Consider the following 13,194-nt stretch of genomic DNA (forward strand, 5'->3'; position numbering starts at 1 on the left):
GTCAGTCACTGCCTTAGCCATTCCCCTTTACTTGCCTTAATTTTTATGTTATTTTTTTTAATTTAGCAGTATATTGCAGAAGTATATTTTACATGTCTGTGTTCTGAGCATAGAAACAAAGAATGAAATACACAGCACTGTTAGATGACGAGGAATGAATGGGAAGTTGGCAGGTACTAGCCCCAGGTGGGCACTTAGGTTATGCATGATCACTGACATCTGAATATAACAATGGGACATCATTGTTCTGGTGTAGTAAGCCGTCCTTCAGATGACATATTAAAATCTAATCTCTTTCTCTGGAATCTTGGACAATAACCCCCAACCATAAAAGTAGTGCATGCAGTTTCGAGGTTGTTTGTGTAGGTATGTATACCTTTTATGGTCACACAATCTGCCACTTCACTATATGTGTGTAAAGTATTTTGATATTAGTAAAGCTGGATGATTATTTATACATTAGCTGTATATCAGCTCAGGCCTCTCTCTTATTTTCTGCCTTCATTTAATCTCCCTGTGATTTTGTCTTAAGCTGTCATCTCAAAGAAATAACTAACTAAATAAATAAGATATGCTGTGATATAATATGATATTTTATGGCATGATAATGATTAGCTACCTTTGCAAGTTATTTATCCATATCCTACAATTACTTGTGTACTTAATGCATAAGTTTTATATGTTAAGTTTATTTGAATTTTATCATAATGAGATTTGTTCATCAGGTTTAGTTGAATTACCTCTCTCCTGAAGATGAGGCTGTGTAATGAAAGAGACGTTGAAAATGTGGGGACAAGTAATTTATTATTACCGCTAGTATCATACAGTCTCAAAAAGTTGATGTTGTTCTTTCTCAAATTTTTCTTTTATCAGCAATGCAGAGGTAAAAGGTTCATATACTTACTCTGAATCATTCATTTATTACACATTGCACTTTAGTTGTGCTATTAGAGTGACATACTTACATTTGTTACATACATATGTGATGAAAGTAGGTACTGCCAGCACAGCTAGCCAGAATTTTATAAATAATGATATCATTTGTGAATATGAAACTAATTTATATAAGATGCTTGTGTTAAATATATTAGAACTGTATATCATATGTATATCCAGCTGCTCTGTACAGATGTTTGTGTTGAAAAGGCATTTGTAAAGTGATTGTGCTTGAAATGTATCCACAGTGTGCCCTACTGGAAGAGAAAAGAAATGTACTTGCACTGTTGTAACTGTTTAAATGTATATGTTAACAGAGGAAACTGGAGGGTTAACCTCAGTCCAGCAAACTTTAGACAAATACTTGAAATGAAATTACTTTACAGGCTAGCTGACAGGTTTCAATGCAACTAGAGACACAAAGTCTGCACTAGGAAGTATTCTATTTTCTCTTCAGGGTGAACTAATTGCTACTTTGGAAGCATGAAGGAATATAATTGTTTTATGACTCCCAGCATCCTGCCAAAGATCTGAGTAAAACCCCTTGTATGAGTATTTTTACAGGTCCAGAAATAATGTAATTCTGCAAGCTATCTCAGCAGTAATATTTAGATATTATTTTAAGTCTCTTAGTACAGAGCATTCTGTATTCTGTCTTGGACCTGACAACAAGAACCACTCACCACATCATCTGCCTTGCTCTAATTAAATTGCTAGGGTATAGTAACTCTCTCTTACATTCAATCAGCAATATAGTGAAGCTTAGTTTAGATTTTGTTTTTCATTATTTGTGTGAGCCTGTACTGTAATATTATTTTAAATATTTCCTGTGGTTTTGAACTCTGATGTCACTGTGAATATATATTTAGTATTGCCTTGTTCTTTTATTATTGATTATTAAATATATTTAAACCTTTTATTGTTGCTGATCTATGTAGAGATATTTAAGTTTTGAAAGTACTTGCATATTTATTTGGTGACATTGTGTGGGCCACTCCTAATAGCCTTGCTCTTGGTTAAACTACCATTTGTATTAGTATTAATATTACACAGTAGAATTTGACACCATTTGTTAAGGGCCCTAAAGTAGCTGATAAAGATTGACTGGTGGCAGTGCTAACTATCATATAATCTGCACAGAAGGGGGTATAGCTAGTAAACCTGTACCAGCCTTTCCCTGGTGTGTGTGTGTGTGTGTGTGTGTGTGTGTGTGTGTGTGTGTGTGTGTGTGTGTGTGTGTAAGTCAAACCTCAAAGAGTATGTGTGTCAGCTACTTGGGCAGGGACATGAAGCACTGGTAGGACTGCAAGAGTGCTGAAGGTTTAGCCTTGGTCACTCAGCTGAAATTTCAACTCAATAGCTGTGCCAGTGGGGAGTCTTACTGGCGATCTGGAGAAAGAGGGAGAAACTAGCCTCAGACTGACTGTGGTCTCTGTGTGCTCTTAAGATAAATTGCACTTGATGTAGAGATCTGCATCTGGAAATAGTGTATGTATGTCTGTTATACTCTCAGTGAATGTCACCCACTGTTGCCAATGATGAGGATTGAGGCTCCTTGATTATTGTTGGGATGTGGTGGGTCATAACATATTTATGCACAATGTACAATCCAAACAAGTGTCCTGCTATGCAGTTTAGGTATTACATTCAGCATTGTTTTTAGGTGAAGTCAAAATGGTTAATGGGAAAGGTATGCTCATGGTCAGCCCGACATAATGTTGCCCACTCTGTAGAAATTAAATCCACCAACTACCTACACAGTCTGTGAACCTTGCAGAGGGGTTCTTCCTAAACTCTCAACCTAGTACTTTACCCTGTCAGCATGAATCAACTGGGTAGCCATTACTGGGAGGTGTGCACTACTGTCAGAACCACTGCTCTCAACCTCTAATCACAAGAAATCTGGATAAAAAAACAATAATAATGGGGAGGCAAATGCACAAAAATAGGGACAGATTTTAAATACTGTTCCTGTAAACTTAGAAAGTTGCTAGAATAATAGGATTTGTATTAGCATAGTGGCACAGTGGAGTGCATTTTGCATCACAGCAAGAGACTCCACGGTTTGATTCTCAGCTGGGGTTCCTTCTGTATGGAATCTGCATATTCTCCCTGTGTTTGTGTGGGTTTCCTCCAGGTGTTCCAGTTTCCTCCCTCATTCCCAAGACATGCAGCAGATGGATTGGATACTCTCAATTGGCCATAGGGGTGAGTGTGTGTGTGCAAGTGTGTGGTGTGGAAGAACTACTGGGGCAGGGACTAGCCACTTGTCTGTGTAAATGTTGGCTCTAGATGATTGCCACTGCTGAAGTAACACCCTGACCCCAGGTGCAAAAATGGGAATAAGGGGTTTTGGATGAATGGATGGATTGCCCATTTTGGGATCATAAGCAATATTGCCATGACTGCTTGACCTAGCTTTTGGATGTCACTTTTCATAATTATTTTTATGCATACATTTCTCAGAATGTATTTTCTCCCTATGGATAAACTAGATGTATTATGCCCTTATCCCTTCTCAGAATCTGTATTTGTATTTGTTGGTTTACTCATGTACATAGAATATGGATGAAATGAGCCAGCTGAGTCCATCCTCTCTTCTGGCTATCACTGTTTAAAAATAAATACAAATAAAATGCAACATTAGGTAAGTGTCCTGGTCTGTGGCATTATTTACCTTATTAGGTGTGAGAACAGGGAGCTTTGGAGCTTATTTCAGTTGTGTTGCTGGAATTTAGCATATGCCATCTGTTTTGTGTATGTATGTGCCTTGTCGTATCCATTCAAGTTAAAAAGTACCTTCCCATACATGCCTGATGCATGAAGGCTTGCTGACATTATAATTGTGTTATGTTTCCTGATTCATCTGATGTGATATATATGAAGCATATTAAATATTTTAGGAACAGTGGTGGTGCTGCGGTAGCATTGTCACCTCACAGTAAAACGCTGTACAGTTCGATTCTCAGTTAGAGCATCATCTGCATGGAGACATGTGTGAATGGGCGTACCTTCGTTGAAGGATGTGCGTCAGGTCTGGTAACTTGGCACGTAAAAATTAACTACCAACCGAAGTTCCGCTGTGGCGACCCCATAACCGGGAAAAGCCGAAAGACACAACAACATTAAATATTTTAGGCAAGAGAATTTAATAAAAAAATAACAAGTAAATAAAGGTAGTACACTCCTGTGACCCAGAGAAGCAAACTTTCATTATGTTTGTATTGCTTTTCACTGTAACAGACAGGCAGGCAAATCAGGTCATGATCATTAATTAGTATTGGAGAGATGGGCTTGCTTCCAGAATGAAAAAAATGACAAAAAGTGACCGCCAGGACACATCTATATAATGGAAGTTTTTCTACAGTCTGCGAATATTTCATAAACTATCCGTCAAGGTTTAAATGACAGAGTACCATTCTCTGCCACTTTATCAGATCTTCATTCAATAATGTTACATTTCTGGCTTGTGCTATTTGTGCTGTTAATGACACTTGTCTTTTGGAAATGGACAAGACCCAGAAATTTTCCTCCAGGTCCATGGGCTCTACCCATAATAGGAAATTTTCTGCAGATAGACTACAGGAACCCTCTTCCAGATCTTGAAAAGGTATTGTACTTTTCATGTTGTAAAAAAATTCAAGGGACAGTAGCCACCTGTTGCCTGCATGAAAGGCCTTTATGTTGTCATGTTCCAGTATCATCAAGAACAATACATCATGTTTAGATGAAAGATGAAGCAATAATAAGCGCTTCCTGTTTGATAAGAATTGATAAGTACAAATGATGTTCAGGCAGTAAGAAAAGTAAGAGAACATCATCATTTTTTATTGTAGAGCTACTGTTATTACTGTTATTACTGTTATTACTGTTATTACTGTTATTACTCTCTTCTGTAAAGTCATTTCTGGTGCTGTAGGTGTACAGTAACAGGTCAATGTCAGTGTATGCAGTTTCAATTTGCCACTTTCATCTACTTATGTAAAACTGACTGACAGATAGCTAGATAGCTAGATAGCTAGCTAGATTGCTAGACAGACAGATAGGTAGTTCATTTGATAAATAAATAAATGCAGATGAATAAACGTCATCGGAGAAAGTGTATTATGATCAGTTTATTGATCATAACCAGCTCATTTTGTGTTGGAGACATGGATGCCAAGGAATTCATCTTTTGAGAAGAGCAAAATGAAGCTCAAAAGGTGAATCTTGACATCCATCAAAGGTGTAAGTCCTGCCTCAGTCCAATTTTCAATAATTCTCTACAATTGTAATTTTTTTTATTTTAGTTATGTGTTGCTCATCCAGTCAGGATAAAACAGATGAGCTTCTGTGGGTTCTGTTCAAGCAGTTGTATTATGTACAAACACATCAGGATTGAGGCTTAACAACTTTAACTTAGATAAACTTATAATAAACAAACTAGCTATTATACTCATACATGCTTACTCGCTGGCTGCACTCTCAAAATGGCACTGAAGCTAGAACATGCTTGCTATTTATATGCACGTGCTGTCTTTGGAAACCCTTCTTAAAGGTACAACGCACACACTATTCTACATCCTCCCTCTGAGAAATATGTCATGCAATACTGACAATTGATACAAATAATTCTTTGACATGCAATTATACAGAACTAAATACATATAGACAATTAAGTCCAGGTTGCTGTGTATTTCACACTAGGTCTGGAAATATGACATAATCGTGTGACACAGAAATCAGAACTAGGTCTAGCAACTGGGACCGTCTCTACTGAATGTTTAACTTTGGGGACATCAGGAACATCATCAGGAATGGAAGTAGAAGTTAAGACACGTTCTGCAACAGGAACATTGTCTGGATTGCTCTGAGATCTAGAGTCTGTATCACAGGATCAATGCTGCGATATCAACTCTGGTACAGGAAGATGTCTGCAATTTCTCTTGTACTCCACACCCGCAGATTCTACAAAGTAGGATCTAGGCTCAGTACATATACCTGTTACTTGACCAATCCTGTCAAAACCTTTCGCCGTTTGTATCCTCACCGCCTCTCCTTCTTTCAATGGACGTAGAAATCTGCTCAATTTATCATAGCTGGACTTCTGGAAAGAATGCTTTCTGAATAGTTGAGCTCTTATTGTTCTGTTGTTCTTTGCTTTAGGCCTCAACAAACTGGAACTGATACACAATGTTGTTCTGGTTTGCTTAGACAGAAGTCTCTAAGCAGGCAAGCCAAGTATATCGTTATGGGGTATGTTTCAGAGACTGAGTAAATTCAAAAAGACATCAGTATTATCACACTTTGACTTCTCTAGTAATTGCTTTGCACTCTGTACAGCACGTTCAGCTAGTCCATTTGACTGTGGGTATTCTGGACTGCTAGTAACATGTACAAAGTCCCATTCCCTCGCAAATGTTTGAAACAACTGACTGGCAAATTAAGTACAGTTGTCAGAAATAACTTTGTGTGGACTACCATGGACTGAGAAATGACATTTCACCTTGGTGTTAGAAGAGGATGTTAGGTTAGGTAGTAAATTGATCTCAAACCAGGTCAGATAAGAGTCTAACAACACTAAGTAATGCAGATTTTTCAACTCAAATATATCAGTGGCTACTTTTGACCAAGGTAGTTCAGGAACTTGACTTAGCTGAAGTGGTTCTTTTTGCAATGCGGTTTAGTACTACTGCACACTGAACAAGAAGAAAGTACTTTACTAATATTTTTTGCTAGAGAAGGTCAAAATACTAGTCCTCTTGCCATTCTTTTGGCAGATTTGGAACCTGGGTGACCACAATGCAAAATCTGGATATATCACATTGTAAGGAAGCAGGAACAACAATTTTAGGACCTTTGAAAATAATGCCATCTTCCATCAACATCTCATCTCTGTAAGGAAAATAAGTTTGCACTTCAGGTGATACACTAGATTGCTTTGATGACCCTCCAACTTTAAGGTAGTGGTTGAGATTTTTGCAAAATTGGATCAGTGTTTGAATGATCTCTCAGCTCGTCAGTCTCATGGTAGAAAAAATGTGCACTTCCATGACATCAAAGTCAAAATTCTCTGCATGAAGCTGTTCTGTTGTATTTCTGGGTGACCTGGATAAGGAATCAGCCAGCTAAAGTAGTTTGCCTTTTGTATAGACCATTTTGAAGTTGTACATTTGTAGTTTAGCATCATTCTTTGTAATCTCGCTGGAGCTGAATGCAAAGGCTTCTTTAAAATAGTAACTAGAGGTTGGTGATCAGTTTCAATCTGAATAGATCAACCATAATTATAATCTTGAAATTTTGAACTTGCAAATATTATTATCAAAAGTTCTTTCTCAATTTGAGCGTATTGATTTCAGTTTGGTTTAGAGATCTAGATGCATAGGCTACTGGTCTGGCTTCTTGAAGAATAACTTCTCCAAGACCAAATTTTGAAGCATTACAGAAAAGAGTGACTGGTTTATTGGCATCATAGTATCTTAATGTAGTTGGTATGGCAATTTTCTCCTTAAAGTCTTCAAATGCTCTCTGGTGCTGTTCCAGCCAAGACCATGTAATATTTTTGCACATCAGATCTCTCAAAGGCACTGTCAACTCACTGAAGTCTGGTATAAATTTGCCCAATTAGTTGATCATGCCAGGAAAGCATTGTAGTGCTTGAACATTATGAGGTGCTGGCATCTCAAGAATGGCTGCTTGCTTGGACGGGTCTGGTCGCAAGCCAGTGATAGTAAATAAATGACCTGCATATGTAACTTCTGGCAGTCTGAATTTGTACTTTAGTGGGTTAAGCTTTAAGTTCACTTCACGTGCTCTGTCTAGAATTCTTCTGAGGTTTCTATCATGCTCTGCTTCACCACTGCCTCCAACCAATAAATGATGTACTATTATGGGACCTCTTACATGTTGTTATATTATCTATTATTTATTTATTTATTTATTTATTTATTTAAATTTGTTGACCGGGGGTGTCCGACTGGACATGGGTCCATTTTCAGCGGAGGCCCGGGGAGAAAAGTTCCACAGTAAAATAAACAGACAGTAGTTACATTGAATTACATAGCGATTAACAATTTAACATTGAAATTACTTACAACATATTTACAGATGAAGAACATAGTACATCAGTAGACAACTAGAATCTTTATCTGTGAAGTACATAACAGGCATTAACAAATGTAACAATGAGAAGTTCCTGCTGTATAATAAGTACTAGGCTTATGAGCATCTGAGCTTGCTATCATCAAGGTAGTTAGTGGAGGTGAAAGAAAGGTAGTAGTTGGATGGGGTGGATGATATTAGAGTGGGAGTTGCAAGGGCATAACCAGCATGTTTTTAGGTGCGCTTTTAATAAAGTTTTGAAGTTGGTGCATGATGGTATGGAGGTATTAGGTATATTAGGTAATCTCTCAAGCAAAATCTTAAGTTATTAACACACATCCAGAACAAAAGCTCCATTTTCATTTATTTAATGCTTTATCTGCCGCAAGAGATCATGCACCTTGGCAACAACTTTCTCTCTTAGCCCACAGGCAATAGTCACAAAATTAAGCAAAAGTGTTCTGCAATATCTAGCTAGTCCAAGAAAACTCTACACTTGCTTCTTAGCAGATGATATAATTTAGTTTTTTATGGTTTCTCTTTTTTCTATTTGTATTTTGCCACCCCTCTTTCTATACAGTCCTCTAATTACATTGCTTTAACCATACCAACTTTACTTTTCTTGGCATTTACAGTCACGCTTGCTTGCCTGTCATATGGGTTATAACATAGCCTGCACTTTGGGAAATAAAGACTCCATGAGGGGGGGGGAATTCAGTAATCCTCCGTGTAGGATGAACAAAGCCCTACTCAGAGACGGCCGTCTATGAGCATGATGTCAGCACGTCAGGAGTCCAGGGGGTGTGTCAGACTGCCGAGCAGTTCAAATATCCACGCCCCTGCAAGTGTCTAACTCAGTAAATGTCAGCAGATATGAGTGAGTCCGCTCAAATGTGTATACCCTCAACACCACACTCCCCCACATGAAAAAGCCCTGTACAAATGAAATAAAATGTAAAAAAATTTTTTTTTTATTATTCACCATATAGCTGCCCGTATTTGCGCATGTGTGCACAAGTGTGCCCATTGCTTAGCTACAGTTAGCAGTTTAGACATTGAAGAGAATAATAAACCACTTATATGCAAATTAAGCCAAATAGCAATAGCATAGTGATAGACCCTTGGCACAAAGAAGAGACATTCCCGGTTCGAGTCCCACCACACCCCTTTCCATTTTATGCTGGAAATCCATGCATTAAAATAATTCCTGACATTTAGCTTTTAAATTTTATTAAAATGCATCGAAATGGCCTATGTAGTAGTGACCGATATTTAAAATACATATAAGAAAGTGAAACGGTCATGCATACTAATGAATGCATAAGTAACCTATGTTAAGCAATGTGAAGCACTGCTAAGCAACGTTTACCAATAGTAAGCACAGTTAAGAATAATTGCCCATAGCTAAGCACTGGTTTAACTAGCGCATTAGCTTTGCGGGGAACTGCGCATCACGCCAACTAGTGCAAATCAAACATGTTTGCGCGAAGCTGCACGCCGCGCTAACTAGCGCAACATCGGGCAACATTGGGCAATGTTGGCAAACGTAGAGCAATGTTGGGCAAAGTTGAGCAAAGTCGGCTAAACCCAGCCACACCCCCTACCAGTCAGGCCAGTAGTAAAATAAAAAAGCAATGACAGGTCTCAAACCTGGGATAGTGTGCAGCATAATCACAGTGCTAATCCACTAAGCCATGAGAGCATTTGATATTCATGGACTGTCAACACACATAAACATATGAATCAAAGTTTACCCAGTGCTAAACAGGTGTGCACTCAGTTGAGAGCTTTCAAATCCAGCCAATCACAAATAAGTGTGGGAAATGAGGCATATTTAAGCTCCATAGGCAGGAATACTTGCCATAACTGGTTGTAGCTCCCGTCTGCAGGCAGCAATGGCTGGTGTCGGAGAGGGCTCTCGCTTCCGAGCGCAATGGTGGGGCATTGAGGAGTCAAAACTGATGGTTTGGCTCCTCATCCATCATCATGATGCTAGACTCCTGCAGGGCCAGTTCCAGGGCACAGAATACAAAGCAGAGGAGTGGAACAGTCTTGCACATGAACTCACCAGTGCCACAGGCATCCCTCCGACTTGTAAGCAGGTTAGACATCACCATGCAGACCTGAAGAGATACAAGCAGGACCTACTGAACCAATGGATACAGGAGGCCCGTGGGATGCAAAATGCCCCACTACTGAGTAGGTAGCCATGGACTGAAGTATGTAAAAATTGCTAGTGTAGTCGATAGTATGGATAGGTATATGTCTCAATATCACTTCATTTACTTCACAGCTGCAGGTGTCTGTGCTGCTAATCAGCAAGCCTATGTAGATAGGCTGCTAAGGCTGCACCACCAGGCAGGTTAGTAATTTTTCTGCATGTACTGTTATATAAAATAAGTGAGAAAGCCTGGCTAAAAGTGTCTCAGCCTAATAATAAAGGTATAATAAGGCTTGAATAACCTCTCTGCATGAACTGTTATGTAAAATAAGTGAGAGAGCCTGAAAAAAAGTGTTGTAACCCATTAATAAATGTATAAGTCCTGAATTATTTCTCTGCATCTATTGTTATATAGAATAAGTGAGAAAGCCAGAAAAAGAGTGTTGTAAACCATAAATGAAGGTATAATACATCCTGAATAAGATGTCTGCATGCACTGTAATAACAAATAAATGAAAGAGCCACTTGAAAAGTGTGTAATGTAATTAATAAAGGTATAAATCCTGTAGTGTGTCCGTGTCACTTTCTTGGAAATGTTGATGCACTCTTGCAGTATAGAAATAGTAGTGTTGTTTTAAGCGCTGTCAACCCACACTTGGGTAGGCCCATAGAAAGAGTACAAAGGAAGTGCCAGGATCTCTTAAGCATATATACAGTCCTCAATTGTAGTTTCAAGCCTGGCATGTATAAGTAAATCTGGCACATGAGTAGCTTGTAATTGTGTGCACCGGAAATGTCAGTGTGCTGCTAGAAATGTAGGGGGCTGTTAAAATATAACTGATGATGTCACCTGAACACATCCAGATATGTAGACATAGGAATATAAACAAAATATATAAATACGTAGCAGTAACATCTGCATCCTGGACAGTTTGTACAACAGATCCAGGTCAGGTACATAAGGAACTAGCAAAACACATCTCACAACGTAATGGACATTGCCTAGTGTAATACTACATGTAGGGGATATATACCTGCATTCAAAAGGAATGTAGTGTAAACTATAAGTTCATATAAGTTGTTAATGGAGGATTTTTTTACACCCTACTGTATGTGTATAAACAATGCAATTCCACACCTCAATGGGTATGTGTAATCTCAAAACATTTGTTGGGAAATATGTCCTGTTGGTTTATAAATATCTGCCTAACTTTAATGCATGTGCCCTGTTCAAACACCACAACCTTGGTGACCTGTTGCAACCATTCATTCCTGCATGCTGTTGGAATGTCCCCTGTCGTTCAATATATGCATGTGTTATGCTTGCTGTTCAACTGTTGGAACTCTGGTGTGTTGGGTTAATGGGAATATTACTGCATGCTGTTACAACTAATTTGGAATGCTGTTGGCTATATTGTCATTAAATTCACCTAAACACAGAATGTATAGGAAGGCCAGTCCCCAGCGGACCCACCTGTCCCACCTCAGCTGGCGATGGCACATGGCACCAGCAGGTCCGGTGCCCAGCCCGGGACCTCCTCCTCCGTTGGCCCTGTGCCACCTTCAGTGGAAGTGCTGAAGGAGATGGGGCTCGTCCCCCCCCGTGCAAGTGTGGCCGAAGGAGGGCCACCTGTCACCCTCCGAACGGTCCAGGCTGTGGTGCATAGGGAGATCCAGTGTTCAGTCGCTGATCCCCTATCCCAGTTCGAGGCAAGAGTGGCGTGACTCATGGGTGAGCCTGCCCCTCCTGCATAGCCCCCAGCACAGCCACCCTCCAGGCTGTGAAGATGCAGTGGTGAATGCCCATGGGTGGGGATCTCAGTTCCACTGTTACCATCTGTGGGCTCATGGGCTTGTGATTTCCAAACATCCTTCCCCGTCAATTGTGTATACCCACCCCATGTGTCATATTCCACCCCTGTATACATTTTGTTTGTCTTGTCTGTTAACCTCCCCAACCTACCTCCCAAAACATACCTACTTCCTCTACCCCACATTCCACTCTCACCTGAAAAAAAAGAGCAATCTGCTCCCGTAAAAAATTTACACCCCATACATAGCTGCCCATGTTGCACAGATGTCCGCTGGACACAGAAACTGAAATTCAATTGACAGTACAACATACTTTGTTGTCCTCACCCCTCTCTCAGGGTTGGAAGGTTTCAAAATTCCCTCCAAATTACTAGTATATGCACAGCTGTTGCTGTTAAAGAAATGGGCAGCTATGGACCTTCCCTATGCCCATCCTACACATCCCAAGCTGTTTTCACTATTGTCTTTCCCTCTCTGTGCCCCTTTTTCACCAGTTTCCTATCTCCCCATTTTCTTTTCTTTCAAAGAAATGAGTGAGAGGGTTAGCGGGAGTAAGCACTTTTAAGCAGCAGTAAGCGGGTTTGAGCGAGTGTGCGCATGTGTGCACTTAGCTAAGTATTGCTAAGCATCACGCAAACCTGCTTACAACTGCTTAAAAGTGCCTTAGTCACCCTGCATATGAGGGGCCTTGTTCTGCTCAGCAGCAAAATAAACCATCACTGTCAGTCTCGAACCTGGGACCTTGGAAGCACTAGACTGCATGAAGTACCACTTGGCCACAGTAGATATACAGCAGGATGTTGCTGAAATATATATATCATGCATCAGAATGTGTGAATGTAAAGGAAAGATAGAAATACCATAACACAAAACCTGTTCTGTGGAACTTTACCAGAAGTTGTTGTGGAAGTGCATTACATGACTGTGATAACAGAACCAGACATTCTAGCAGTAAATACTGTTACAGCAGCACTTCACAACCCCCACACAGTATCATAGCAGGACAATCCCCACCGAAATGTACAAAATACCAGTGTGTTCAAGGTACAGCAAGGATGTATGTAGGCGTACTCAGTACTGGAATTGTCCAGTTTCATGAGCATCCTGTGATAATGTCAACAAAATAAAAAGCACAAACAGTGCCGAAGTGAGTGCATTAATATCCACAGTATACCTGTTCCCAAACAGTCCATGTGCCAAATGAA

The 13,194-nt window shown here is 39.6% G+C and overlaps 1 protein-coding gene across 1 annotated transcript in view; it reads left to right on the top strand.

The window, feature by feature from the left end:
- Nucleotides 1-4,095: 4,095 nt before the first annotated feature.
- The window catches only part of LOC122796845 (cytochrome P450 2F2-like), a 313,872-nt gene continuing 304,773 nt past the window's right edge, over nt 4,096-13,194 (top strand). Inside the window, exon 1 of the mRNA XM_044065588.1 lies at nt 4,096-4,546. Coding sequence (XP_043921523.1) covers nt 4,388-4,546 — 159 coding nt within the window. The 5' untranslated portion in view covers nt 4,096-4,387. The remainder of the gene's footprint in view (nt 4,547-13,194) is intronic.

Source organism: Protopterus annectens, chromosome 3.part0 (genome assembly GCF_019279795.1).
Source record: "Protopterus annectens isolate FY-2018-M chromosome 3.part0, PAN1.0, whole genome shotgun sequence".
Lineage (NCBI taxonomy): Eukaryota > Metazoa > Chordata > Ceratodontiformes > Protopteridae > Protopterus > Protopterus annectens.